Source organism: Spermophilus citellus (assembly GCF_964194105.1).
Source record: "Spermophilus citellus genome assembly, chromosome: 4".
In the NCBI taxonomy this organism is placed as follows: Eukaryota; Metazoa; Chordata; class Mammalia; order Rodentia; family Sciuridae; genus Spermophilus; species Spermophilus citellus.
The window spans coordinates 226,877,436-226,903,444 of record NC_138185.1 but is presented as its reverse complement, the minus strand read 5'-3'; the positions used below and the strand labels follow the sequence as shown (position 1 = coordinate 226,903,444).

At 63.1% G+C, this 26,009-nt stretch overlaps 1 protein-coding gene across 3 annotated transcripts; it reads right to left on the bottom strand.

Moving 5' to 3' along the window:
* Window positions 1-438: 438 nt before the first annotated feature.
* CEP170B (centrosomal protein 170B) lies at window positions 439-25,805 on the bottom strand. 3 transcript variants are annotated; one of them, XM_081289860.1, is made up of 19 exons: window positions 25,602-25,805; window positions 23,116-23,247; window positions 16,130-16,219; window positions 14,932-15,010; window positions 14,437-14,495; window positions 13,180-13,318; window positions 11,566-11,670; window positions 10,962-11,432; window positions 9,994-10,706; window positions 9,562-9,735; window positions 9,024-9,114; window positions 7,137-8,858; window positions 5,632-5,872; window positions 3,845-4,004; window positions 3,373-3,516; window positions 3,163-3,251; window positions 2,752-2,845; window positions 2,599-2,650; window positions 439-2,498 (listed from the first exon to the last, which is right to left on the bottom strand). In XM_081289860.1, exons 2-19 carry the CDS (start codon window positions 23,218-23,220, stop codon window positions 2,251-2,253), a joined length of 4,776 nt encoding a protein of 1,591 aa, XP_081145986.1. In that variant the 5' UTR covers window positions 23,221-23,247; window positions 25,602-25,805; the 3' UTR covers window positions 439-2,250. The 3 variants fall into 3 exon arrangements, with proteins under 3 accessions (XP_081145986.1, XP_081145984.1, XP_081145985.1); XM_081289858.1 differs by lacking the exon at window positions 25,602-25,805 and having other exon boundaries at window positions 23,116-23,264; XM_081289859.1 differs by lacking the exon at window positions 25,602-25,805 and having other exon boundaries at window positions 9,024-9,117; window positions 9,577-9,735; window positions 23,116-23,264.
* Between the last annotated feature and the right edge of the window lie 204 nt (window positions 25,806-26,009).

Below are 26,009 nucleotides of genomic sequence, written 5' to 3'. Positions count from 1 at the left end.
CCACTTGCACAGCAGGGGCCTTCTAGGATCAAGGCGGTGGGGACAGTGATACCCTCAGGCTTGAAGACCCAGAGCTGCAGGTACCTAGTGACGTAGGTCAGGGGAAAGAACTGTGGTGGTAGGGACTCCTGGCACAGGGTGCTGGCACCTGCTGCCCATTTCTACACAGCTCAGGCATACTGTTGAAGAGTGTTTTTGAACGCCGTGTCACTGACGGCTAAAAAATACCTGCTCTCCTTAGGAGGGACCCTCTGCCTGGCTTTCTTGCCTAGGCCGCCACCTGGTGGCAACACCTCTGAATTGCAGCCACAAGGGTCTGGGGGTCAAAAGGAATGTTTGACCCCATGAGGAAACTAGCTGGGGTCCCAGGCAGCACCCCACCCCAAGACTGTGGATGGAGGAGCAGACCAAGGTAGCAGACACTGGTGTGCTGCCACGTGATACAAGAATGATTTATTAGAACTGCATGACAAATCATATAAAATAACCATTTTCTGAAAGACACCCACGAGACCACCTGAGAACAGTGTACAGCCATACCTCCAAGAAGCCAGGCAGGTAGGTACTAATCCCAGGTCAGAGGCTGGAGGGGAGGAACACAGGGACTCGCGTGGGGGAGGGACACCAGTTTGTGCATAAAAAGAATTGTACAGCAGTGAGCAGGGGTGAGGGTGGATAAGTCTTGGACAAGGCAAGTGGCCACGGCTTGATTCCGGGAAACAGGATGTGGGCAGCTGGGAGGGGCATGCAGGGGTGGGCGGCACCCGGGCAGGCTGGACTAGCACCTCCTCCAAATGGACAGTGGGCTCTGGGGACAGGGCCAGGCAGGATCCCCCAGCCTCCCTGCACACACACACACACACACACACACACACACACACACACACGTAAACATGAGGTGGGCCAGGGCACGGGTGTGCAGGGCCCTGCACTGGACTCCACGCCAGCTATCTGTAAACAGGGAGCCCATAACCGTGGCCAGCAGCCACCTCCCACAGTGGAGGGCCCACCAGGGTCCCACGCCTGCACTGACACCAAGAGCAGTGCAGGCACAGCCACCATCTGATCCGGGGCACTCCCCACCCTACCACAGCCAACAGGCTCTTTGGCTTGGTGGCCCCAGAAACGGCCACCGCTGCAGCAGGGGAGCAGGTTCTGCTCCCCCGCATGCTCCCAGCTGAAGGATCCTGAGAAAGCACAACCTTCCTGGGCCCACCCCTGCTCCCCACCCCGGGGCCGGCCGCAGGAGCCTGCTACGGAGGACTGACTTAATGCCATAGCACAGGGAGACCGGGGGAGCGAGAGGCAGCCATGTTGTCCAGACCACCAACCAGGGAGCTTCGGAGAACCTGCTTCCCAGCCCCTTTGGTCTTGCGCTCACCTTACCCGGGGGCTGTGCACCCATGTGCCCACCCCCAGGCCCCCTAGAAGTCCAGGTCCCTGGCTGGGATGACCTCTGCCGCTCTTTGCAGTCAGTGTGCCGGCGGACCTGGGCTGGCTCTAAACGGACACTGTCTTCACAACTCTGCACCCGGGTCCACAGGCCAGCTTATGCCACCTGCCCACACGTGGGCCGTCTCCCTGGGGCAGCCTGAAGCTCCGTGGGTTTGGCAGTTGTGTTGGCACCAGAGGCTTAGAGTTGTGGGCTTTCTGCCTCAAGCACCTCCAGGGTTGCTTACCTGCCCAGGCTGCTGACTGGGGCAGGTAGAGCCACCAGGGCAAGTCATCTCCCTCCTGGACACGAGTGGGAACATGCCCGAGATCTCCCAAGCTCTACATCTGGCACTGAATGACCCATGCCCAGCACACAGGGTGGCAACAGGTCAGTTCAGAGCCTCCCAGTGAGTCCAGGCAGGGCCCTGACAGGCTGAGGGTAGCATTGTGGTCACCTGGTGGGACCTCCCTGCAATTGCACAAACTACATTTTTCTTTAAAGCTAAGAACAAAAAAAAACAGTGATGAGGGGTGGGTATGTGTCCTGCAGGGCTTGCTCTTGGCAGTGGCCACACCAGACACTGGGCCAGGAGGCTTGTGGGGGTAGGGGCAGCCATTGGAGGCTAGATGAGGTTGGGGTGCTGGCTGGGGCTGAGGAGGGGGCCTGGGCGTGGGAGGTGCTTGCCCATGGGGTTATGGCACATGTGGGATTTTTCACAGAGAACTGCCTGAGGTCGGGCAGGTGGGACAAGAGGTGGGTGGGCAGGTACAGGACACATGCGCACAGGGAGGCTGGCCTGGCCCTCCTGGCCTTGACTAGATCAGGAACCTCTCTGCATCAGGGAGGAAGGCAGGCTCCGGGAGGCCGGGGGGCCCACAGTTGGCCCGCTGTGGGAAGCTCCTTAGGGGCAGGGCTGGCAACAAGGTCTCCACTGAGGTGGGCGTGGACGGGCTCTGGGCTGCTGTCCAGCCCTTCCCGAGCCCGGGCTGCCCCGAGCTTGTGCAAATTCTGTTTCCCGTGAGCAGGTCCAGGTTCCCACTGGGGTCCACGATGGCATTGATGACTGCAGGTTGGAGGTCAGGAGGGTCAGGCCACAGAGGGTCCAGCAGCAGGGTGGCCCAGCAGCCTCCCCCTCACCTGCCCCAGGGCTGGGCCACACCTACCTTCCAGCTGCTTCTGCACTCTCCGCAGTTCCTTCAGGATGGAGCTGATCTCCTGGGGAAGAAACAGTGGGTGGGTGGAGCAGGACCACTGGGGCATCCCCTGCCAGGCCTAGGGGGGCGGGACCCTGCCTGACCTTGCCCACCCAGCCTCACCTTGTTTGACGTCTTCAAGATGGGCACCTCATTCTCGGCGTTGATCCTGGCCTCCAGGTCCTCCCATGCCCGGCCCGTGTTCTGGAACAGGATCCTTCCAGGGGAGGGACAGGACAGAATGAGGATGCAGGGGACCTGGGCGTGACACCTCCCAGACCTCTCCTGCTCACGTGACCCATTCCTGGGCCCCAGAGCATAAGGAGGGCCAGGCTGCTGGCGCTGTGGTCCCCATCTTCGTGCAGAACACTGAGGGATTAGGGAGGGAGGAGGTGGGATTCTCTGAGCCCAGGTTCTGCTTGCCACATGGGGCCGAGTTCAGGTGAGCAAGCGCACCATGTGGCCCCGCAGGCCACGGCTCAACAGGGTCTCGCCCACCTACCACATCAGCACCTGCCTGAGGGCCGGACTCACTTCATCTTCTCAGCAAGATGCTCCGTGTTCTCACGGATGGCATGTGACAGCTGGGACACAGGATTCAGCATCAGGTTATCGAAGATCACCTGGGAAGACCCGGGCATTAGCATGGCCCAGCAGTGCCAAGGTGGCCCTGCTCACTCCTTGCACCCAGACAGCCGGCCAAGACCCCGCGAGCATGGCGGTGGGGCAGGAGGGGACCCGCACCTCCTCGCGGCTCCGAGGCCGCGTCTTGTTGGCCAGGGCACCCTCTCGGTTGTCGTTCATGTTCTGGTCGAAGTCCCGAGAGTTCATGGAGCCAGGTGGCACCTTCTGGAAGTTGAGGCTGGCCTCTGGGATGCGCTGCACCAGCTGCAGAGGGGCAGGGCGGGCAGCATTGGCATGCCTGGCAGAGGGCAACCACCAAGGGGTGGAAGGAGCGGCCCCTCTGCTACAATAGGCAGAGAGCATGAGGGGCTCTGCCCGCCAAGTGCCCCCGGCGCCTGCTCCCTTGGATGGGGCAGCTGAGCTTCAGGTGTGTTGGCCTCCCCAGGCCATGGCCTCTTGGGGGGGGGGGATGGCAGGGGGTCAGCCCAGAGGGTCTGAGCTCAGGGTGTGCAGGACTGGGGAGGGACAATGGCCCTCTGCCTTGGTAGCAGGTACTGTCTCTGGCACAGGCACCCAGGAAGCCAGGGCTTACCTCCTCACGGGCAGAGATGGTTGAGGCGGGGGTGCTGGGCACATTCCCAAGAGAAGGACTATGGGTGGGCCCTGGTGAGCCCAGCGAGTCACCGTCTCCAGCTACATCATGGATCTCCTGGGCCAAAATAGCCACGTCTTTCACCAGGGTCTGGCTTAGCCTGTAGCCGGCAGGAAGGACAGGTCTGTGGGGGGTCCTCATGGAAACTCCCGCCATGGGGAAGGGGCAGCAGGAGCCCACGAGCCTCGAGGTTGCCCCAACTGGTAGTGCACTTCCTCCAGGCACAGGTGGGACCCTGCCACATTGACGTGGCACTGGATGGGGGACAGGGGCCTGGGATATGCAACCCCCCACTCTGGCCCCAAGCCATGTCCAACTAGCCATGGCAGCAATGGAATGGGCCAGAGCCCCACCAGGAGGTTCCACTCACCACTGCCCTGGGGAGGGACAGGGTGGGTCTGCCAAGAGGAGGGCAGTGCCCCCCGCCCCCACTCCTCGGCAGAACTGGGCATGGTGGCTGCTGGGTGTGGGTACCACTCAGCCACAGGGTGTGTGGGGCACAGGACCACCCCTGCAGGCAGGAGAGCTGAGGCAGGGAAAGGGTGGACCGCCATGGCAACTAGAACCTGGGTTCCTAACACCCTGGGGGAGAGCGGGGCAGAGGGTGGGGGCAGAGCCTGGAGGCCAGGGGCCTTTCTGCAGGCAGCGGCCAGGGAGCAGGGCATCTCCCAGCGCCCTGGCGAGGGCAACAGGCATGCCCCAGCAAGGCACCTAGGCAGCTGGAGGGGGCAGAGACCTGCTGGAGGTGGACGCTGTTCCCTGGCCCTACCACCCACATGGCCTTAGTTGGGGCCACACCCTGGTCCTGGGGCCCATGGAGGACCAGGTCTCTGTCCCCAGCTGTCACAGGGTGTCCACTACCTGCCCCTCTGTGACCAGCAGTGCCTCTGGCCCATGCCCCAAGCTGGGCTCTGTCTGATCAGCCTCCCCATGCTGCCCACCAGGACTGGGACCCTTCACTGGTGCCACCCCCTACATGACAAGAACATAGAAGAATGTCCCTCTGACATGGGGGACGTGCCTTGTCTGCTGCTGTGGGCCCTCTCTGCCCAGGGGCACACTGGCACTCAGGATCCGCCGCCCCTTCGCCTCGCCCAGGTACAGTGCCTCCATCCAGGGACCACACCTCTCTTCTGGGTGGCCACACAGCCCCCATGCTCTGCTCAGGTGGCATCACCCGCACACCTTGGGTATCCAAGGGACAGCTCTGACCCAGCCCTCCTCTCTCCAGAGCTCCCGACACACCTACTCCACAGTGGCTTCAGTTGCCATCCCTGCCAACATGCCTGTGTCCCCCATCTTCTTGTGGGTCACTCTCTGGAGGGCCACCTGCCTCTCGTCAACTTCAGGGTGCCTCAGGGGCTCTCAGGCTGAGCGTCAACAAAATACGTGGCATCCACCTAGGTCCAGGACCTCACCTGTCCCTCCATGAACTTTTGAGGCCCAGCCTTTGTGGCACTGACCACTGCTCAGGGGAGACCATGTTCACTCCACTTATCTCCCCACACCATCCTCCCATCATCTGGGCCGGAGACCGACAGCTGCTGAATGACCACGTGAGGAAGCTCATTTCTAATAAAAACACTGGGGTGCCCTCCTTGTTCCTGGGGTCCCTGATCCTCATGGGCAGATCTCATTCATCCACTGCCCGCCCAAGCATCCTCCACATCTACCTGGGGCCAGGAGGAGAGCCCCAGCCCAGCCCCTGCCGGCTCTTGGCCACTCACCTGGCTATCTCCGCGATCTCTGCTGTCTGCACGATGAATCCATAGGGGTCAGGCTCCTCCTCGTCATCAGTGTCCCGGAGGCCGGGGGCCCGGGGGCGAGCACGGCCAGCACCGCTGGCCCGGGGGGTCTGCGTGGCTGTTGAGGCGTGGGAGCGCGAGTGTCTGGGGGAGCCGTGGTGGGAGCCATACTCCTCCTCGGAGGTGGATGTGTAGTCTGAGCCCTGCTGCCGGCGACGCGCGTCTTGAGTGAGTGGGTTGGTTCAGGAGCAAGAACAGAACAGAGTAAGCTCAGCACCCATGCACCCTGGGGCCCTTGAGGTCCCCAGACTGCAGGTGCCTGCAGCTGGCTCCCATCCCAGAAGCCCTTCAGCAGAGCACCAGCAGTCGCTGAGCTGCGGGGACCACAGGCCACCACCAGCCACCACCTGCCCAGAGAATACGTGGGCTGAGTGGCCAGGTACTCCCAAGTCCACCTCAGTGACCCAAGTGACATCTACCCCTGATGAGACAGGAACCAGTCCAGGACAGCAGGGAAAGGTGCTGAGCCGACAGGGAAGATGGGGGTGGACCTCCCCTGAGGGTCAGTCACACAGGGGGTTAGGGCACAGGGTGAGTCCAGGCACGCCCCTGGGCAGGGTCCTCCTGGCTCTTGACCCAGCCCTGAGCTGAGGCCCTGAAGCAGCTTCCAACACGCAGGCTCCGTGGCTGGGCCGGGCGCCTGAATGCTTGGGAGCATGGAGGTGTGGCATGCAGTGACAGTGGGTTCTGCCAAGCAGACTTCCTGCCAGTGCACCCAGTAGCCATAGGTGGGCAGCAGGTAGTGGGGGCAGGTGGGCCAGCCCTGGGCAGGGCAGTGCGGCCAGAGCAAGGGCAGAGCTGCAGCTCCTCAGCCTCACACCAATCTACTCCATGAGCACAGCTCCCTTGGCAGGTCAGGAGAGGGCAGGCTGTGTGTGTGAGGACCCTGTCAGGGCAGGTGGGCAGCAGCTCCAGCGGCCACTGTCGCCTGTCGCTGGACACATGGGTCTCGGGTGCAGGGTGAGTCTCTCATGGGGTCTGACCCAGCCTTCCCTGGCGGAGAGGTCTGTGGGCTCGGAAGGCTGTCAGAGAGCCTCCCACTGACGGCAAAGGCACCCAGCGCTCTCCCCTGGGCTTCAGCCACAGCAGCACGGGGAGCAGAGGACCACGGAGAGCCCCCCCAGGTCCCCAGGCCCTGTGGTGGGTGGCTCAGGAGTCACAGGAGGACTCAGCTAGAGTGTAAGAAGAGTGGCAGGGCCAGCCCCTGGGCCTAGTGGGGAGTGGGATGTGCCCCTGGTCCCCAGAGAGGTCAGAGTCATCTGCCTGCATGGGGGCAGCAGGGACACTGCAAGTCGGCAACCCAACCTCCAGCTCTGGGAGCAAGGGCTCCCCTGGCTGCCACGGGACAGGCAGACGTGCAGGAGGTGTGCAGGCGCTGGAGGCCGCCCTGGTCCTGGCCCGCTCGCCAGCCCGCCACCCACACTCACTGGAAGAGTATCTGGCGCTGCCTGGGCGAGCTCGGCTGAAGGGCTGGCGGGAGCCCGCAGGGGTGGCGGTGGCAGTGGCGGCGGCGGCGGCCTTCCTGGCAGCAGCGCGGGCTTCGGCCATGGTGGGCTTGCGGCTGGTGGAGTACAGCTCGACACTGCGGCCGGAAAAGCCTGCGCGGGCCGGGGCTGTCTCAGAGTCGCTGGGCCCTGTGAAGGAGCCTGCCCGCTTCCGGGGCATGGCCAGGATGTCCAAGCGCGACAGCTTCTTGGTCTGCTCAGGAGCTGGCCGGCCGGCCAGCTCGGGATTGGCCGGGGGCCCCCGTTCACTGTCCATGGCCTCGGTGTCTGAGGTGTCCCCCAGTCGGGCTCGTCTCAGGCGGGAGGCCCGAGTGGGCCGGGGGGTGGACAGGCTGTTGGAGCGGGTCAGTGCCTGATGTACCTTCTGGGCACTAGTGGAGCTGCGGTTCTGCTCTTCCCGAGCAGCGGGCGATGGCGGGGGGGCCACTGGCTTCCGACGAGGTCCTGGCCGACCTGCCCCAGTGGCCTCCGGGGTCTCATGGTTGGAGATGACCAAGTCTGAGCTGGGTGGGTGGGTGAGGCCAGAGCCCCGCTCATCATCAGGCCAGTCCAGGGAACCTCGGGGCCCATGGCCCCGCCGTGCAGCCAGGCGTCTTGGGGGCTCCCCGCAGCCCAGGTCTGCTGGGCCTGGTGGGTGCTGCTGCTTCTCGGACAGCTGTTCCCAGGTGCTGCTCTGGGTGGCACCCCCAGGGTCTGGCACTGCTGGTGGGGAAGGCAGCTTCTCCTGTCGCCCTCGGGGCTGGGGGGTTGTTGGACTGGGTCCATTCTTGCCACTGAGCAGGCTGACGGTGCTGGCCGTGTCCACATCTGAGTCCCCAGACAAGGAGTCCTCTGGGGGCCTGGGGGTGCTGTCCCCCTCCCCCTCTTCCTCTGCAGACTTGGAGAGCAATCGTGCCTCCAGGGCCGCCAGGGCTGACTCGGTCTCCTTCAAGATCAGGTGGGTGTCCTGCGAGTGGCAGTCCATGCGTGAGGCCCGGGCTGCAGCCAGGTCCTGCAGGAGGGGGTGACTGGAGATGTGCGGGAGCTTGCCAGGTGCAGGGCAGCTGCTGGCCGGCTCCTTGGTGAAGCTTTCCTGCCGCACAAAGGCCACGGCTTCCTTGGGAGGGGGCAGGGAGGGTCTGTGGGGCTCTGGGGACGGCCCAGTGCACAGCTGGATGACCATCCTCCCACTGGTACTGACATAGAGGCCATCGCTGGCTGGGGGGCTGGTCTGGGCTGCCTGACCAGGGCCCTGCACCTCCCCAGGAGCCACATGCGGCTTCTGGGAGGAAGTGGCCTCCCTGCTCTGGCCTCCAATGAAGAAAGATGTGGGGGCCGGCTCCCTAGGAGTCCTGGGTGAGCGCCGCGCCCCAGCTGGCCCCTCCCGGGGGCCTCTGCGTCTCCCTTCCAGCTTCTCCGCGCCTGGCTCTGGGACCCCGTCCGACCCGCTGGCATCACTCAGACTGTCGGGCTCCAGGTCCTCCTGTCCCACAGGGTAGCTGGCCGGCTCTCTGCCCAGGTCGGGTAGCCCGGGCCCACTCCTTCTGGCAGCCTCGTGACCTGCAGGACTGGCAACCCTGTCGCCCGGTAGCCGTGGGAGCAGTCGCCGCGTGCGTGCAGGCAGGGGCCCCTCGGCTTCTCCAGCCCTGGGCCCAGGGCCGTCGTCTGCAAGGCACAAGGACAGCCAGTTAGAGCGCCTGCAGGTCTGCAGCCCTGAGCACGCGGCCCCACCCTGCTCTAGCCCAGGACAAGGCAAGCCAAGAATGTGGCCGGTGGCCTGAGGCTGTCCTGACCTGGCCTCCACCCCCATGGCCTCCCTGGGTCACGTACCTGGCAGACCTGGGTCTGAGTAGCTGTCGGCCAGGCTGGCCCAGCGAGACACCCACTTCTGAGCCCCAGGGGAGCCCGGAACCAGGAGGCCCTGCAGAAAGAAGGGCAGGAGTATGTGTCCACAGCATGGGCAGCACACATCTGGAGGCCAAGAGCCAGGAGGGTATCCACCTGTGCTACCTGCACCTGCCACATGCACCCCCAGGCACAGACAGCAAGGTGACCCCACTCCCACGGTCTCACCTGGACCTGTGTGAGCCCATCATGAATACCCACTGGGCAAGCTCTGCCAGAGGGGCAGAGTCAGGAGTCAGGGCTCAGCTCTGGTCAGCAGCTGTGGCTGTGCCCTCACCCTTGGCTCCATCAGTCCAGTCTAGGGCAGCCCATGCCCCTGGTACCCAACTCAGCTTGGACTCAGCACCTGGCCCTGAGCCCTCCATGCCAGAGCCCAGCCCAACTGCTCTGGGAGCCTGCCCTAATCAGAGGCCTGCTGACCTCGGGCCCCAGGCCCTCTCTGGAAGGCCACCTGGGCTCACACCTGGTGCTCCATCTGGGGTGCCAAGCCTGGTGGCCGGGAGGCAAACTCCTGCAGCAAGGCCATGCGCTGGGCCACACCCTCATCACTGGACTCCTCTCTGTCCCCTTTGATGACTGGGCGAAAGGTGGCCGCTGACACCCTGGAGAGTTCGGGAGACTCGAATACCCCAAATACCTGCAAGGAGACAGCACTGAGGGTCAGAGGTGCCTGGTCCCACTCCTACTGGAGGGGACAGGGCAGGATATAGCTGGACATGTCAAGTGGGAAATGGGCCCAGCTCCAGTCAGGTAAGAGGCTGGGACAGGGCTGCTATGAGGCCTCCTGGAGCCCCTCCACCCAGCTGGACCAGGCATGGGGCCAGAGGCCTGGAGCAGACCAGTGGGAGTGCCCTCCCCCCGCGCCCCATGGGCACTCTCCTAGCCGCTATGGCACCTGGTCAATCATTTTGCGGGCCTCCTCCACCTCCCTGTCCTGGGCCTCTGTCTCGATGGTGTAGGTGCCCGCATCGCTGAGGCTGTCCTCCTCCTCCTGTCTGCGTGCCTTGGTGAGCTGGGGGTCTGTGGGAGGTGGCGGGGGTGTTGGGGGTCCCACGGGGCTGGCCCCTCGGGGTGTCAGGGGGCCAGGCAGCACTGGGGGCACCTTCTCGGGGCCAGGCCTGGTGGATGGGGAGCTCTCCCGCAGACACTGGGCCATGAAGTCCTGGGCCAGGCGGGAGCGGCGCCCCACGCTGCCGAAAGGGCGGGCAGGTGCCCGGGGGGCGGGCGAGGTGCTGCCCAGCCGCTCCTCAGTCTTCTCCCGTTTGAGTGAGCTGGCCCTCTGTGGTCCCGAGCCGCTGCCTGCCGTGCGGGTGGGAGCACCCGGGCGCTCCCTGTCGGCAGTGCCTGGGCCTCGGCGCCTGTCGGGCTTGGGCTCCCCGGCAGGCGTGTGTGTGAAGGACTGAGAGCGCTTCTTGCGGGGCGTGTCCTCATCAAAGAACTCGATGACAAAGGCCTGCTGGTTGTGCAGCAGTTCCTGCGGGTCCCGCTTGATCTGCCTCTGCAGCCGCACCTGCTCCCCGGAGCCCTCGGCGGTGGCCCCGGCCCCCGTGGCCGCCTTCCCCAAGGGGTCCTCGGAGTCGCTCTGTGTGCCGTCCTCATGCTTGTGGCCTGGGGGGACCAACACATCAGGAGACAGCACTCAGCCCAGAGGCCTCGCTGCCCTGGACAGAGGTGAGCCATCACACGTGGTCTCACACAGGGAAGGGCAGTGCAGGGCACCCCACATGCAGGACCCTGCCCCTCAGACCTGTGGTTCTCAGGAACTCATCAGTGAAACCGACCAAGCTGATGGGGCCCATCGCTGGCATGGTGGACGTGTGGCCACCCATAGCCCCCACCCGCTAGCCCCTGGGCAGCACTCACCCTTCAGGGTGCGGGTGTGGATGGGCAGGTCACTCTTGGTGCTGTGGCGGTCATCCCCGGGGCCGGGCCGGCGCAGTAGGCTGGGGTCATTCTGCACCAGCCAGTCGGCCACCTTGGTCTCCGCCGAGACGGCCTCCACAGGCGTGGGCTCCTTGCTGGGCGGCCTCCGCTGCCGCAGGGAGAACTTGGTGATGTGATCCTTGATCTTCAGCTTGCCGGGGCTGCCGGCGTCGAACTCAATGGTGAAGGAGGCGTGGCTCTGCACCACAGGGGCCGCGCCCCCACCCCCCTCCTCGTCCTTCCTGGGCACCTCGTGCACAGGCGTCTCTGGGGTCCGTGTGGGCTGCGGGGCCTCCTTCGTGGGGATCTCGAAGTAGCTGGGCTCCCGCCGGAGCGAGTAGCCCTGGGGCTCCACAGGCGCACGGAAGCCATCCAGCTCTCCATCCCGCTGGGCCGCCTCCTTGGGACGCTCTGGGGGGCAATGTTCTCAGACCAGGCCTCGGGATAGCCGCCCTCTGCCACCATGCCTGTCTCCCCGCAGGGCCCAGCCGTCCCCACCCCGCACCCCTGGGAGTGGGGAGGCATGTGCCGGTGTGGGGCCCACCTGGGCAGGGTTCCTCCTGGCGCCGGTCCTCAGGTGTCGTGCCACTGTCATCCTCACCCCACCAGGAGGGCTGCCCATAGAGGGGCGTGCGGTAGGCCACTGCCTCTGTGGGGGGAGTTGAAAACTCTGGGACTGGAGCTGGGGGAGAGGCGGGGCTCTGGAGCGGGCCCTGGCATCACCTCCTGGCTCAGACTGTGCTGCTGAAGACCCTGCTGGCAGCTCCCTGCTCTGAGCCACATGCCTGGGGAGGGACAACTGCCTGCAGGGCCTTATCCCTGCCTGAGCCTCCTCGGGAGTGGCCATGCAGGAACTCTCCCTAGGGGTATAGTCCTCCACAGCCCATCCCTGGGGCAGGCAATCTGGTCAGCCCTGGCTGGCCCTCTGCTCCTGGAGCCTGCCCGACACCCCCTTCTGGCCACGAATGCTCTGTAGATGGCTGGTCACCCAGGCCCACGTGGCACCTGGGTGCTTTGGAGCACTGTTTTTGTCTGAACACTGGCCTCCGAGGTTCAAGTCACAGCTCATGTGAACTCTGGCTTTCTAAGTCCTGCTTGCACTGGTTCCGCCATCAGCATGGTGGCTGCGAGGTGGCAGAGGGTCTGGAGGCCAGGCCACCGTCCAGTACCCTGTGCTCCTGTGGTGAACCTCCCTGGGCAAGCGCCCCTCCCCAGGACCTTCCTTGACCCAGCACAGCAGCACACATCTGCTTCAGGGCAGCCCTTCCCTGGTATCTGGCCCAGACCCTCTACTGCCCCTCGGGGCTGAACCACCTTCCTGCCCAGCTGACTGCTCTGAACCACTGTCACCAGGACGCGGGCAGGTACTCCAGGCAGCTCAGATGACTTTCTGGAAACCTTCCCAGTTCCAAAAGACAAGCTTGGGCTGGGCTCCAGAAAGCAAAAGGTGTGCAGCTGCCCCCCAGCCGGACACTGGCTGCTCACAGCTCCTTGCTGCAGATGTGCAGGCTGAGGCTGGGGGGAGGACAGGCAGAGTCCCTGGACACACCCCCTTCCATCTCCACCCTGCACACCCCACACACCCAGCCAGGTGCTCTCTCAGGCCTCCCAGTGCTACGCCCTCCCCCTGTGCACACCCAGAGCTGGGTGGCAGCTATCATCCCACGCAAGACACAACCAGGTTTTGTGGTGGAGGCCCCCAGCCCCCGGTGGCTCGGTGGTGCAGAATTGTGTCCAGATGTCTGACACTGGGCAGTTTAGCCTCCAGCATCCATATTCTGCCTGCCTCTGACCTGCTTGAGACCACATGGGTGGCCAGTTGGTGGCCCACCAACTGCAGACTCTGGGATGTGGTGTGCCTGGGCAGGTGTGTACAGAGTGAGGGTGCAGGTATGTACGGGCACCTGAGCCCGTGCACAAGCAGGCAAGGGGTGCCCTAAGTGCACAAGCTGGGGTGCAGGGTCATGCAGGGAGGGGAGGAGGTACACTTTGGGGGAGATGGGGTACAGTGGGGAAGGACAGGGCATGATGGGGGAGCTGTGGGAGAGGAACATGGTGTGAGGATAGTCACTAGGTGGAGGACATACTGTGGGTGCGTGGTAGATGGGACATGAGGATGGTCCACCCTGTCCCTGTTCATCACCAGCCCAAGGCCTACCTGCTCCAGGTCTCCGATCCCCCTTCTCCGGCCTGGGATGCAAGGACTCGCAGTAGGGTGTGTGCTCGGGCAGTGCCTCGCCTTTCTTGGGTGCTGGGCCCTTGACGCTCACCTGCAGCTGGCTGGTGTACTTCTCATGCTACGGGCAGGCCGGCAGGGGAGAGGGGTGGGCACCAACATGGGGACACAGCCACCCAGGGTGGACCCAGCCTCTCCCTCCCACTTGGACAGAGCATGAGACCTGCCCATTTAGGCAGCTCAGGATCCACACCTCAGGCCACAGAGCTTTGAGGGGCAGCTGGGGTTTGCTCTGATGGGAGGTGGCAGTTAAGGACACCAGCACAGAGTGTCTGGACACTGCCATCTCCAGGCCCCACCAGAAACAGGTCCAGGTGGCAGGGTTTTAAGCGCAGGAGTCCTCAAGGTTGGGGACCAGAGACATCTGCATACTGGCAGAGTGGGCTCACAGGCCCTGCTGCTCTGGCTGTGCGACCCCATGCTGCCCACGGTCATTTGAAAAAGAGGCTGAGGATGGTCCACCCACTGGGCTCCTGGCTGAGCTCTAAGCAGGTTCCCACACACCTGTGCTCCCACACCAACAAGCAAGGGCAGAGGGGACACCTGCCTCCTGTGGCTCCCCCAGGTCCCAATGAGGGCTCTGCACACATGACCCAGCATACTCAAGGGCACCCGCTCAGAAGGTGCTCCTGTGGCCTCCACACATGTGCCTCCTCTTGCCCTCCTGCTCCTAGCCTCCACAGGACCCTTCTCATACCCAAGATGCTGGTGGGCCCTGGGTGGCCACAGGGGTCCAGTTTCTTGCCCCACCGTTGGTGTACTCTGCTCCCAGTGAGACTTCTGTTCCAACGGGTGACCTCAGCAGCCCCTCCCTGGGCTCTTGGCCACCTACCCAGCCTTAGAGGTCTGTCCTCTGAGCCACAGAGCCAAGCATCATAAAGACCGCAGTGGTCCTGATGGCTCAGCCTTACCCCACCACTCCCTCTCCAGCTGCCCCCCCCATCTGCCACTGCATACGCCTGGAGAGTAGTGGCTACTTCCTCACCTGCCAGACTGGGCTCTCTGGCAGGGCAGGACAGGTCAGACTGATTCATGGGACCCACAGCCAGGATCTGGGCCTGGGGAATGTATGCCAGGGAGATAAGGCAGAGGAGGCAGAGACGGGGGGATGGGGTTAAGGTCTCACGGCCAAGGAGTCCAGGACTGGACCTGCTCAGTCCTGGGCTCACCGCTACTAACCTTGAGTGCCTCCTCAGGAACACGGTGCTGCACACGCTCTAGCACGTACATGTTAGAATGTGGACTTACGTTAAAGAGAACACAGAGCAGAGAGAGCTGGGAGGACGTGCACCCAGAGCATGGGGGCCAGTGTGGGGATGCATGCCCAGGGTGTGTGGGCCAACTCAAGCCCAGCCAGAGCTCCCTCGCCATGTCCCACATGCTCACAACACAGGACATCCAGCCTGAAGAGCTTGCGGTCAAACCAGGAGTGGTCACTTGATCCCCAGCCCTATGTGACCTCGGGCTCAGCAAGTAGGCTGCCATAGGCCTAGACAGGGACGGGAGCTCCCTGGGTCCCCAATAGGAGGTGGAGCCCAGCCATGGGCACGGTGCTCTTGAGTCGCCAGGACCTGGCTGTGACTGTTAAGGCCCCTACACAGTTCCGGGACAAACTGTGATCCTGGTTCTGGAAGGAGAAGTCCAGAGGAGGGGAGTTTCTCAGGAAAAGGATATCGTAGCCAAAACGGATGACATCATTGAGCTTCAGCGTGACATACTTCTGATCTGGGATGCGCACATCATTCACAAATGTCTGTGGAAGAACGGGGCAGTGCTCTGAGCTGTGGGGTCAGCCAGGGACAGCTGCCGAGGCTCTGCAGACCCTCCCTGCTGACCTGTGTCCCTGGCTGACCTCAGGGTGCCACAAACAGCCTACAGCTCTGTGACATTAGAGCCCAGTCAGGTAGCTGGCCCTCCAGGGCCCAGGAATGCAGATCAGGTCAGCACCCCGGGGGCCCTCTCAAGCCCATGCAGGTAACAGAGGAACACCTGTTATTCAAGCAGCCCTGTACAGGTGGGCTGCCCCATCTGATGAGTGGGCTTAAGGGGAGGGGCTCGAGGCAGACCCCAGTTGGACCTGAGGCCCCCTTGCTGGGAGCATGTTGAGAGGCTACAAAGGGTAGGACTCGTGCTTGTAGGAGGCTCACAGTGTAGGTAGGGCCTGAGGCCATGGTAGGACCCTGATTCACAACTGCATGGGTGGGAAAAGGATGCACCCTGATGGCTTGTTTTCTTCTTGAAATAGCATCCTAGGATGGCCCACGTCCATTAAAACAGAGATCCCAACAGGTACCTCCAGGATCGACATCTGCGGCCCTGTTTTTCCATTCCACACACCGGGCTCCTCTCAGCCAACCCTCCCGACTCCTGCAACCAGGGTCTCCCTCCTGGCCACCTCCCTGCTCCTGCCAGTGACAACTCACAGAAGGGAAGGTCACAGAACTCCCGTACCCAGAGAGGGCACTTGGGCATAGGTCCTTCTATGGAGGTACACTTCCCAGCCCTGTCTCCTCTATCACCTGAGGTGTCCACTCACCGGGAAAAAGCCACGCCACCCCTGGAGATCAAGTCCTAGCCAGTGAAAGCCCTTCTGGCCTCTGGCAGAGAGCAGGATTCCTCCCTAGGGGAGCAGGAGGCTGGGAGTAGACTGGGGAATGGGGGTGGGGCCCAGCTAGGAAATGAAGAAAGGGGGCAGAGCTGAGGGGAGGGGCCAAGGACAGGAGATGAGGCAGGGCAGAGCTGAAGGGAGAGGCCAGAACTGAAGAGTGGGGCCAAGGTAGAGGGGAGGGGCTAGAGCTGAAGTGCACAGAGCAGGAGTAGGGGGTGGTGCTAGGGCGACAGGGAGCGCCACTGCAGAGTCCACCACACTTACCCCATTGAGGCTGCCCAGGTCCTTCACCCAGTGCTCGTCGCGGTCCTGGTCATAGTTGATGACGGCATGCTGCTTGTCCACGCTGCGTGACTGGGGAGGCATAGAGACAGCCTCAGATGCCTCATCTCAAGAGGAGAGGCACCCCTGCGGGCCCACCCAGGGTGGAGCACCCCATGCTGCCTGCACTCTTTAGCAATACCAACATCAGCCCCTGAGCCCCCAACCCCTGGCAGAGGGCACCCCTTAATGCCACCAGGACAGGCCACAGGGCATTAGGGCAAGATGCCTAGGCCACTTCTCCCATCCTCTGCTGCCCCCTGGCCCTGCTTCCAGGAACGCCCTCTCCAATGCCCCCTCCCATTCAGCAGTGGGAGCCCATGGGAACCCTGTGATCATCTGGGACAGGCTGTTCTTCCAAGGTCAGGCAGGGGCGTCCAGTAGAACCCAGAGGAAAGCAGAGCAGGAGACTTGTCTCAGGGAGGGACCTCCTCCTCCTCCTGGCCTTGCCCCACAGGGCACACAGCCTCTCAGTGTGATAGACACATATGCGTGTGAGTCTCAGGCTCACTCCTATGCTGAGAGTCACCCAATTCCACCTCTAGCTGCCACCCACCCTCCACACCCTGGCAGGCCAGGGCCTGGCACCCGCCCACAAACCCCTCAACATACACATGGTACTTCCACCTGAGTCTCAGTTTCCCTGGCCACCAGCCTACCCAGGATCCCTCTCCCCCCTCTCTCTTTTAGAGAGAAAGAGAGAGAATTTTTTAATATTTATTTTTTAGTTTTCGGTGGACACAACATCTTTATTTTATTTTATGTGGTGCTGAGGATCGAACCCAGCACCCCACGCATGCCAGGCGAGCACACCACCGCTTGAGCCACATCCCCAGCCCCCAGGACCTCTCTTAAGGACAGTCACCCCAGCTCTCTCATGCTGTCAGCCTTGACTGGAAGACCCCATGCCCTACCAGGACAGAAGCAGAGACAGGTCACATTCTATTTACTTAGGGTCTGCCAGTAGGGGCCATGTCACCCGGTCCACAAGGCCATGTGTCTCAAGTCTCAGGTCTTAGCACCCAGCATCCCCACACCCCCACACCACAAATCACGTTGCACAGCTTGGGGCTGTGGGTGTCCGGGTAGTGGCTGCATCCCTGCTGACCCTCTCCCCCACATGAGAAGCCACAGGCCTGGGGCCCAGCCAGCAGGACCAGCCAACCCTGGGAAACCATCAAGGACAGGGTGTGCTCCAGGTTGCACCCCCGCAGGACACTGAGGTCAGCCTGCAGAGCCCCTGTGGTGAGATTAAGGGCTGGTACGACTGCTCCCTCCTCCCTTCAGGATGGCCCCCAGCCACAATGGTGGTCTAGGACCTGTGTTCCAGTGGGACCTCCCCCCAAGCTGGTCATTCACACCTATGGCCACTGCAGAGCCCCTCCTCCCTGATGCTCTCCACCTGCCCTGCTCCATCAGTAGATAAGCACTAGAGGCCCCCAGGACATAGCCTCCTTCCTTGTCAGAGTCCAGGGAACACAGCAGGGGCGGGGGGGGGGGGGGGCGGGGGGGGGGCGGGGGGGGGGGCGGGGACACAGGCAATGTCACATGGCTTGGCCCAGGGTTAATGTCTAGCCCTGCAGGTATGCCAGCGCAGACCCTAGACAGCACTGCAGCTAGACAGACTGGCCTCCATGCTCCCATAAACACTGCCACTGAGGAGGGAGCACCCGGAAGCCCCAAGGTGTCCAATTTGCCCACAAGGATGGTGCTGCAGTAGAGACCTGGGGAGCCAGAGAAGGGAGCACAGGAGGGCGGGGCCCAAGCCACACTCTGCACTCCGCCCTCTGTCTTCTCAGGATGTGGGCAGGGTGTGGGGGACAACTGACCCAGGAGCACTGGGTCCTCGGGCAGCCGTCTCTGAGTTACCTCCCTTGGCACAGCCCACATCATCCATGGGAAATAGAGGTTGGTGGCCCTGCCAGCCAGTGCCCTCACTGAGAGGCCTCAGGACCAGTCCTGGTCCAACTCACCCACCCCCAGTGTAGCAGGACTCTGGCAGAGGGGGTCAGACCTTGAGCCCCTGAGCCCCACTTCTTCCCGTCCCAGACTCTTCATCCAAAGCTGGCCCCCAGCACCAGTCTCTGCCCTAGAGAGGACAGGCCTGAGGGACATTCCCAACACTGCTCCCTCCACTGGCCTCAGCCTGTTCCCCAAGGCCTTGGATGCTCCTAGTACTTCCTCCTCCTACGGGCCCTGGTGGCCGGCAAAGAGCAGGGGAGGCACTGGCTGGGGGACACTGGCACTCCTTCCTCTGGGCATTACTCCCCGGGGAAGAGGGCCATAGGGTGGAGGGCCTCGCAGCCCTCTGGGTGAAAGTGGGTACCTGACGCGCAGACCATTTGACTGCCCCTCTGGGCAGCCCTGAAAGACAGGCACGTGGTTCCTACTCGGAGCCCACTCCAGCAGCCAGAGGCCTAGGGCTCTGGGATGGGCTGGAGGCTCACCTCTGCCTGCCACCCCGCCTTCTATATAGGCCAGCTCTCTAGACATTCAGAAGGAACCCACCGCCTCAGCAAAGCAAAGCCTGAGCCTGAGAGCTGGGCTCTGGCCCCTCCTTGGGCCAGGGTCTGGAAGGGGCATGGGGGAAGAGTCTGGCCTGGGAGCTTCTGAGGCCACCTGCTCTCACCTGAAGGGTGCCCAGGACAGTTCCGGGCTCTGCTGGCCCGAGGTGAATGGGATGGGCAGCTTAGACACTGGGTTTGCTGAAGACTGAGCCCTGGAAGGGCTTCCACCTAAACTTCCCAACCTGTGACCCCATGGGCCTGCTGTCCACAGCCAGCCTCCCTGGACACCCTCCAGGCCCCTCCCAGGAGCACCAGCCCAACATACCCCTTGCCACTCCCAGGCGCACACACCACTGGTCTGAATTCATCCTTAGTCCTCAAGCTGTGGCCATACCATGGCCACTCCCCCCGTCTGCCCCACCCCCACCTGGCCCTTGCCAGCATTCTGATCTTGTTACTCTGCTGCTGAAACTTTCTGGGACTGTCCCTGGCCTGGAGGAACAGTGGCCTTGCCTGAGAGCCACAGGCCCTGGGGGCCTCTCCTTGCCCTCTCCCTGCCAGTCCACCATCTGGCTTTGGTCACACCATTCTGGGGACTCTGAAAGCATCATCATTGAGACCCTCGCCTGGCCCTGGTCTTAGCCCACATAATACTCTCTGTCCAGGCTCACCACCTCCCCTGTCCCAAACACCTCCCCTCTCCCAGAAAGATGCTTCCCCCACCTCCGGTTCCCAGTTTCTGGACTTAACACAGGGGTCCCACCAGCCCCCAATCACACCTGGGCCTGGGCTACCCACGTACTCCCAGGTCTGACCTTCTCCTGCTGGCCAGGGCCTTGTCCCAGACACCCTTCTGCCATGCCCCTCTCAGATCACAGATGTTCCAGGAACTCGTGTCCCTCTTCCAGAAACCTCCCTCCCAGCCGCGACACCTCAGACCAGAAGCAGACCCCCACCCTGCCAAGCCCACATGCTCAGGGGCTAGAAGCCAGCCCACCCATGAGAGGCAGCTCCTGGCCCAGGGCTCAGACCTGAAGCACCCAAACCAGGCCTGTAGGAAGGGAGGCCTCTGACAGCGGAGACCAGAGTGCGAGGCTACCAGGGGCTCTGGAGTTGGAGAAAAGGTCTAACAATTTGTACTCACTTTAAAATGGAATAAAGATATGTCTCCCAAGTTTATGTCTGATGTTCCCCGTAGAGGAGAGCCCTGAACTGGCTGTGCTGACCCTGGTAGTGGTCACAACCCGAAGTTCAGGCACACCCTCCTGCCAGCTCATCCCGAGTGTCACCACAATGAGCCCGCAGCAGACTGACTGGACTTGCTGCCAGCAGGGGCTCCCAAGGCTACTCTGATTGTGGTTTCTGGTTCAGGAGGCAATTGTCCGAGTCCCAGATGTCATACTTGCCCATGGACAGCATGGTGGAGGCCAAGAGGACAGAAGACACTTCCCCATGAACTGGCAACACACACACACACACACACACACACACACACACACGTGCGACATACGAGTACTCACACACACAGACACGTGTGCGCAGGCCTCCCAGCCCCCATGCTCATCCTCCTCCCCTGAAGGGACCCTCCTGCCTGGCCCCTCTGCCACTCTTGCTGATCCTCCCTGCTCACACTGTGGGCCTGGTCAGCCCTGGAGCCCCAGTCCTGCCCACAGTGCTGCCTTCTTTGCACCTCTCCCCATATGGGGGTGAGCGGGGACATCTTATTGATGGGTGACATGTTTGTGCTCAGCTCCTGCCTGGAGAGGACAGCACGGGAGCACTTTCTGGGCCCAGAGAGGAGGCCTAGGGCACTCGGGGAGCCAACAGGAAGGTGCTGGCTAGTGGGCTGGGGTGGGGACTGATAGAGTCCACATGGGGAGGTAAAAGTGGAATCAGGTCCCCTTGGAAGCCAGGGCAGGTGTGAGGGCTGAGATTCCTGTCTGTGAATGGGGTGGGAGGAGCACTCGGGGGCTCGAAGTGTGGGGTGAGGGGCAGGAAACAGTGGAAGAGAAGGGGCCAGGCTGAGCCGAGGTGCGGGCCTCTGAGAGCGCTGGTGCAGCCGTGGAGTGGGGCCAGAAACTAGAGCCAGGGAAGGTGCGGGACAGCATGTGATGGCCTGCCACAAGCAGGAGCAGAGGAGCCTGAGGGCCCTCGAGTGCAGGTCCCAGAAAGCCACTGGGAAGGGGATGGCCACACGTACCCAGCTTCTGAGGGCCCAGAGGGGTGGTCAAGGGAAGGCAGCTGGGGAGCCTGCAGCCAGCTGGGATGGGGGCCAGGGTTCAGGTGGGGGTCTGGCCGGGTGGGAGAAACACTGGGTGGGCTGCTGGTGGAGGAAAGAAATTCCCAGCAGAGGTGGCTCCGCGGTGAGTGAGGAGGAAGGGAGGCTGGCCCGACCCAGGCCCAAATGGCATGAGGAAGGGTGACCGAGCAAGGGCCACAGGGGTGAGGACAGGGAAGGGGCAGCTGCCAGGGTACCGAGGGCTGCCGCCGGCACTCACCCTGTGCCTGCACCAACTCCTCAAGCTGTCTCCCATGCAAGACGTTACATGGCCACACCCCCAGGACATGGAGCGGCAGAAACACAGGCAACCCAGGAGGGGCCACCTGGCAAGGAGACCTGAGAAGCCACCACTGTCCTGCCCTGCTCAGGGCTCTGCCACTCCCAGGCTGAGAAGCAGGACTTGGGCCTCAGCCCTGTCTGGGCACCCCAGCACCTAAGAAGAACAGCAAGCAGCACCAGGGCGGGGCCACCGAGCGCCTAGGCTAGGTCCCCAGAACCCCAGGCTCCCTGTGGCTCCTCTCAGAGCCCTCCTGGCCACCAGGGGGAATGGCAGGGCACATCCTCATCACACTTGAATCAGGGCCATGCAGCTCCATGCCACACTGTGGAGCAACCTGCAGGTCAGGCTGGGGCTACTCTCCAAGGCTGGGGACAGCCTGAGCCCCCACATCTTACACAGTCTTGGTGCCTTTCAATGAGTAAAGTCATCACCAGATGGCTTCATAGCACAAGAAAGTGATTCGAGGTGAGTGTCCCACACATGGCCTTGCCTGTCCCTGTGGCTGTCTTTGAGCGACACACCCCTGCGGGGGCAGTGGGAAGCACTGGCCTGCTGCTCCTGCACACAGCTGCTGACATGGTCTGACCACCTACAGAGGCACCAAGAGGGTAAAGGGCAGAGAATAGTCTGGGCCCAAGGAACAACCTGAGGCGTACCAGGTGCAGACCCAGGCACATGGGAGGACGTTTGTTGAGAAGCCAGGGTCTGGCTCAGCCCTCTCTGCCCTAGGACAAGACACCGCAGACTGGGCATTTGTAAGCTACGGAGACATCACTCACGATGCCAGAGGCGGGAGGGCCAAGATCACGGTGCCTGAGACCAAGGGCCCTGTCTGCCTCAGTCCTTTCTTGGCAAGCCCCTACGGGCTTTCTTAAGGACCCTCATCCCATTCATAAGGACCATCAAGTCCTGATCCCACCAAAGGCCCTGCCTCTCAATACCATCACCCTGGGGACATGTTTCTATATGTGAATTCAGAGGGACACAAACTCAGACACAAATGGAGCGTCACTGGGACAGTGCTTTCCCCAGATGGAGGTCAACAAACATTTGCTGCCCAGGTAAATGTGCTTGTGAGGGTACCCTGCCACAATCCCGGCCCTGCCCACCTGACAGAGCCGGGTGCACTCAGGGAGTGCAGTGGCAGCCAGGGTTGCACATGGGAGGCCACGCCAAACTGAAACGTGCTGGGGGGTGGCAAACTCCCCCTCAGCAGCCCCTCAGCTGGACAGACAGGTTGCCCAATAGGATGTTCTTCTCCTTCTGAGGGTCCCAGGAGGGGCCAGGGCCCGTGTGCCATGCTGAAAGGTGGGGTCCAGGTAGGCTACAGGGAGCCCAGCTCATTCAGGAAAGGATACCCCAGGCCAGGATGGCAACACTGCCCTTCCTTCCCAAACAGGCACATGCAGAAGCCCCAAGAAGCCAACCCAGACTCTGAGACCCAGGGCATCCAGAGAAGAATTTCTGATTGCCCAGCACTCCTCCCTACTAGGCCCTTCCCACCTGGGGCACCATTAGGAAGCCCCCAGCTTTCACCTGGACACGTAGAGGAACAAGACCACCAGGACCATCCTCAGATAGTTCTGATGGCCGGACAACGAGGACATGGAATACCCTCTTTCCAGCAGCTTCTGTGGTGAGCCCTTGGCCCTCTGCCTGCACAGGGCAGTATCACCTTCCTGGCCCCGATGCTTTGAGGATCCAACGGAAGCCCAGGCACTTTCCGGTAAGAAATGGGCCTGACACACAGAAGCCTGTGCCCACAGTACACTCATGCCCCCCCCATACCTGCCCACAAGAGGCCCCAGAACCCTCCTGTGGGTCAAGGACCCAGGCAAAGAGGCCCCAAGCCCCGACTCACCTGCAACATGAGCTCACATTCATCGCGTCCCACAAAGATCAGCTCGCGTGGTAGCCGGTGGCGGGTGCCGCTGCTGCTCACCAGAAACCACGACGTGACGCTCATCTTGGTGCTGACGAGGCCTATCTGGCCCTGGAGGGAGGTGGTCATAAGAGTGGGGCTCCCTGGTCTGGGCCTTGGACCCCTGGACACACCTGAGGCCCACCAAAGATCTGCCCATCTAAGCTCAAACTGGTTGATTCCAGAACTGCTGGGCTTCAGCATAGCAGGCCACCCACCCCTCCCAGGCGTGCCTTCAGTCCCACTGCCTTTGTCTTGTATGACCTGCCTCTCCTTGGAGGCCTACCTGTGGACCCCCCAAGGTCCTCCCCATCCCCCAGGCCCCACCTATTCCCCTTCTCTCTAGGTGCCAGGGGACAAGGTCCATGGAATTCTGGCTACACTGCCTGTATGTGAACCCACATGTCCACCTGATCCACCAGGAGCACCTCACAGTGACCCCTCAGGGTTCCCAGGACATGAAACCTGAGCCAGAGGGCCCACTTCTCCAGCAGAACTCTCTGGAAGCCCTGACACAAGAAGGCCTCGGGCGCAAGACTGGTTCCATCACGGCTCAGTGCAAAATGTAAGTGCGGTGGCCTTGTCTAGGCTGACGGAGAACTTGTGGCTCTGAGAGCAGAGCATGCACTCAAAGGCGGGGTCTGGGCAGGAGCTTGTACCCAGTGTACAGGTTCCTTGCCCAGGAGGCCAGCCCTGAGGCTCTGAGTCCCTGCACATCACAATCTGCTTCATGTAGAGAACAGGTGAAATTAGGAGACAAGTCCAAAGGTGATCTGGAGACTGGTCAAGAGGTGAGGGCAACAACCCAGGACAGAAGTGACAGTGCTGGGACCCTGGTGAGTGCACAGGTGGAGATAAAGGCAGGGCCACTGCAAGTAGAGGTGTGGAGGTGGACATGAGGGTGGGACAGAGGAGCTGGGAAGGATTGGCGGTCCTGGACAGAGCTAGACAGGTGGGGGCCATCGCTAAGCTGGGAACAGTCACACAGGGTCCCCCACACACCTCCCAGGAAGTGCACACAGTCTACACATACGAGGTGACACCAGTCACCCCGGCCCTTGGGGCCCAGGCCTTATACTGCAAAGCCCAACACCCACACCAGAGGCTAAGCCCAGCTCTTCACTGAGGTCTCAGCTGCATTCCAGGTGGGCAGTGCAAGACCAACATCATGCTCCACCCATCTGAATGCCCAAGGGGCCATGCATTCCATGTGTACTGTCACCTTGCCCAGCAGGCAGGAAGAGGGAGAACCGTCTGCACCAGGAGGAGGCAGTTCCAGTTCACCAGCACGCCCCTCATTCTGGGACCCCTGCCCTTTCTTAGGGCCCAGCCTCCAGAGAGGAAACCACTGGAGACCTCAGGGTGAAACTTCAGAGTCTCCAGAGCCCAGACAGCAGATACAAGGCCTCCACAACCCTACCACCCAGAAAGCCCTGATCCTGCTGGGGAAGATGACAGGGCTCTACAGAGAACCCCCACCCCATCAGAGTCTCCCAGCCCCCATCCAGCTTCAGGTCTCATTCTCTGTTGTCACCTGCTGCTGGTTCCCTGTGGCCAGCAGACTGGGCCTCCCCCAGAGGAGGCCACAGCCTCTGCCTAAAGCAAAGGGAGGTCAAGCCCCCAGAGCCTGGTCAGGCGGCTCTGCAGGAGGCAGGCCACACACTGTCACCACCAGCCCATCCTGAAAAGGCCTGGGAGTCACCAGAGGTTCCCAGCAGCCTGCCGCGGGTTTGAGGCTGGGCTGGCCTGGCCATGGTTGCCAGGAGGGAGAATAATAAACACCCCAAACTTGTCCCCTCAGCTATCCCAGCCAGAAGGGCCACAGCCCAGAGGGGAGGAGGAGAGGAGGCAGCGATGGGAGAGGCTGGGGACAGCAACGAAGTAGGCTGGCGGCTGGAAGGAGCAGGCAGGCTGGAGACAGGCCGAGAGGTGGCAGGGACAGCGAGGAGACGGCGGCGGCGAAGGGAAATGAAGAGAAGAGGAAGACAGAGGGAGGGACAGAGGGAGGAGGCCGGGAGGAGGCCGGGAGGCGGCCCGGCGGGAGCGCCAGGCCTGGAGGGGGAGGGAGCGGCGCCTGCTCCTGAATCAGCGCTGGTCGGGGGCGGCCAAGGCCCTGCGGGTGCCAGGGCGGGGACCCGGGTCCAGGCCTGCCCCCTCCACAGGCCGCGTAGACGCGCACCGGGCCAGGCCGCGTAGACAAGCGCCGGGCAGCCCCTCCCTGCCTGGCGCAGACCTGGGCCGACTCCGCGGCGGCGGGGACCGGCCTGGCCAGGTGCGCCGGCTGCCCCCACCCCCGCGCCTTTGTCGGGGCCGCACGGGGACCTCGCTCCCCTCCGTCCCTTCCCCGCGCCGGGTGCGGCCCGAAGGCGCGCAGGTGCCGGCGACTGGAGGCCCCGCCGCGGCAAGCGCGGGCTGGCGCGTCCTACCTGCGGTTCCGGCTCGGCCCCTGCTCGGGCCCTGGCTCGGCCCCCGGCTCAGCCCGGCTCGGCTCGGCCCGGCCCTCCCGCCCGGCCGGCCGAGCGCTGGGCGGGGCCGCAGCCTAAGACATGCCCGGCGCGGCCCGCACGCTCGCCGCAGCCCCGGCCGAGCCCACGGGCAGAGCGGCGGCCGGCGACCTCGCGCGGCGGGTCCCTGACGTCTGCGGGAGGCACGCCCCGCCCCCGCCCCGCCCCCGGGCACGCCCCGCCCCGCCCCCGCCGGAAACCAGGTTAGGGCGGGGCGGCCGCCCGCAGGTGAGTGCGCCCTCGTGGGCGCCGCCCAGAGGCTCCGCGGGCCCCGCCCCCGCCCCGCCCCCCGCCCGGCTGCCCCCGGCCCCCAGCCCCGCGGCCCCTTGC

What these genes read in the sequence shown, in the direction of transcription:
- CEP170B (XM_081289860.1), bottom strand. Translation starts at nt 23,220, where the DNA reads ATGAGCGTCACGTCGTGGTTTCTGGTGAGCAGCAGCGGCACCCGCCAC. An exon ending in TTCCTGAGGAGGCACTCAAG is followed by an intron (nt 13,319 to 14,436) that starts GTTAGTAGCGGT and finishes GCCTGCCCGTAG; the next exon opens with CATGAGAAGTACACCAGCCA. An exon ending in CCACACCCGCACCCTGAAGG is followed by an intron (nt 10,707 to 10,961) that starts GTGAGTGCTGCC and finishes TGGTCCCCCCAG; the next exon opens with GCCACAAGCATGAGGACGGC.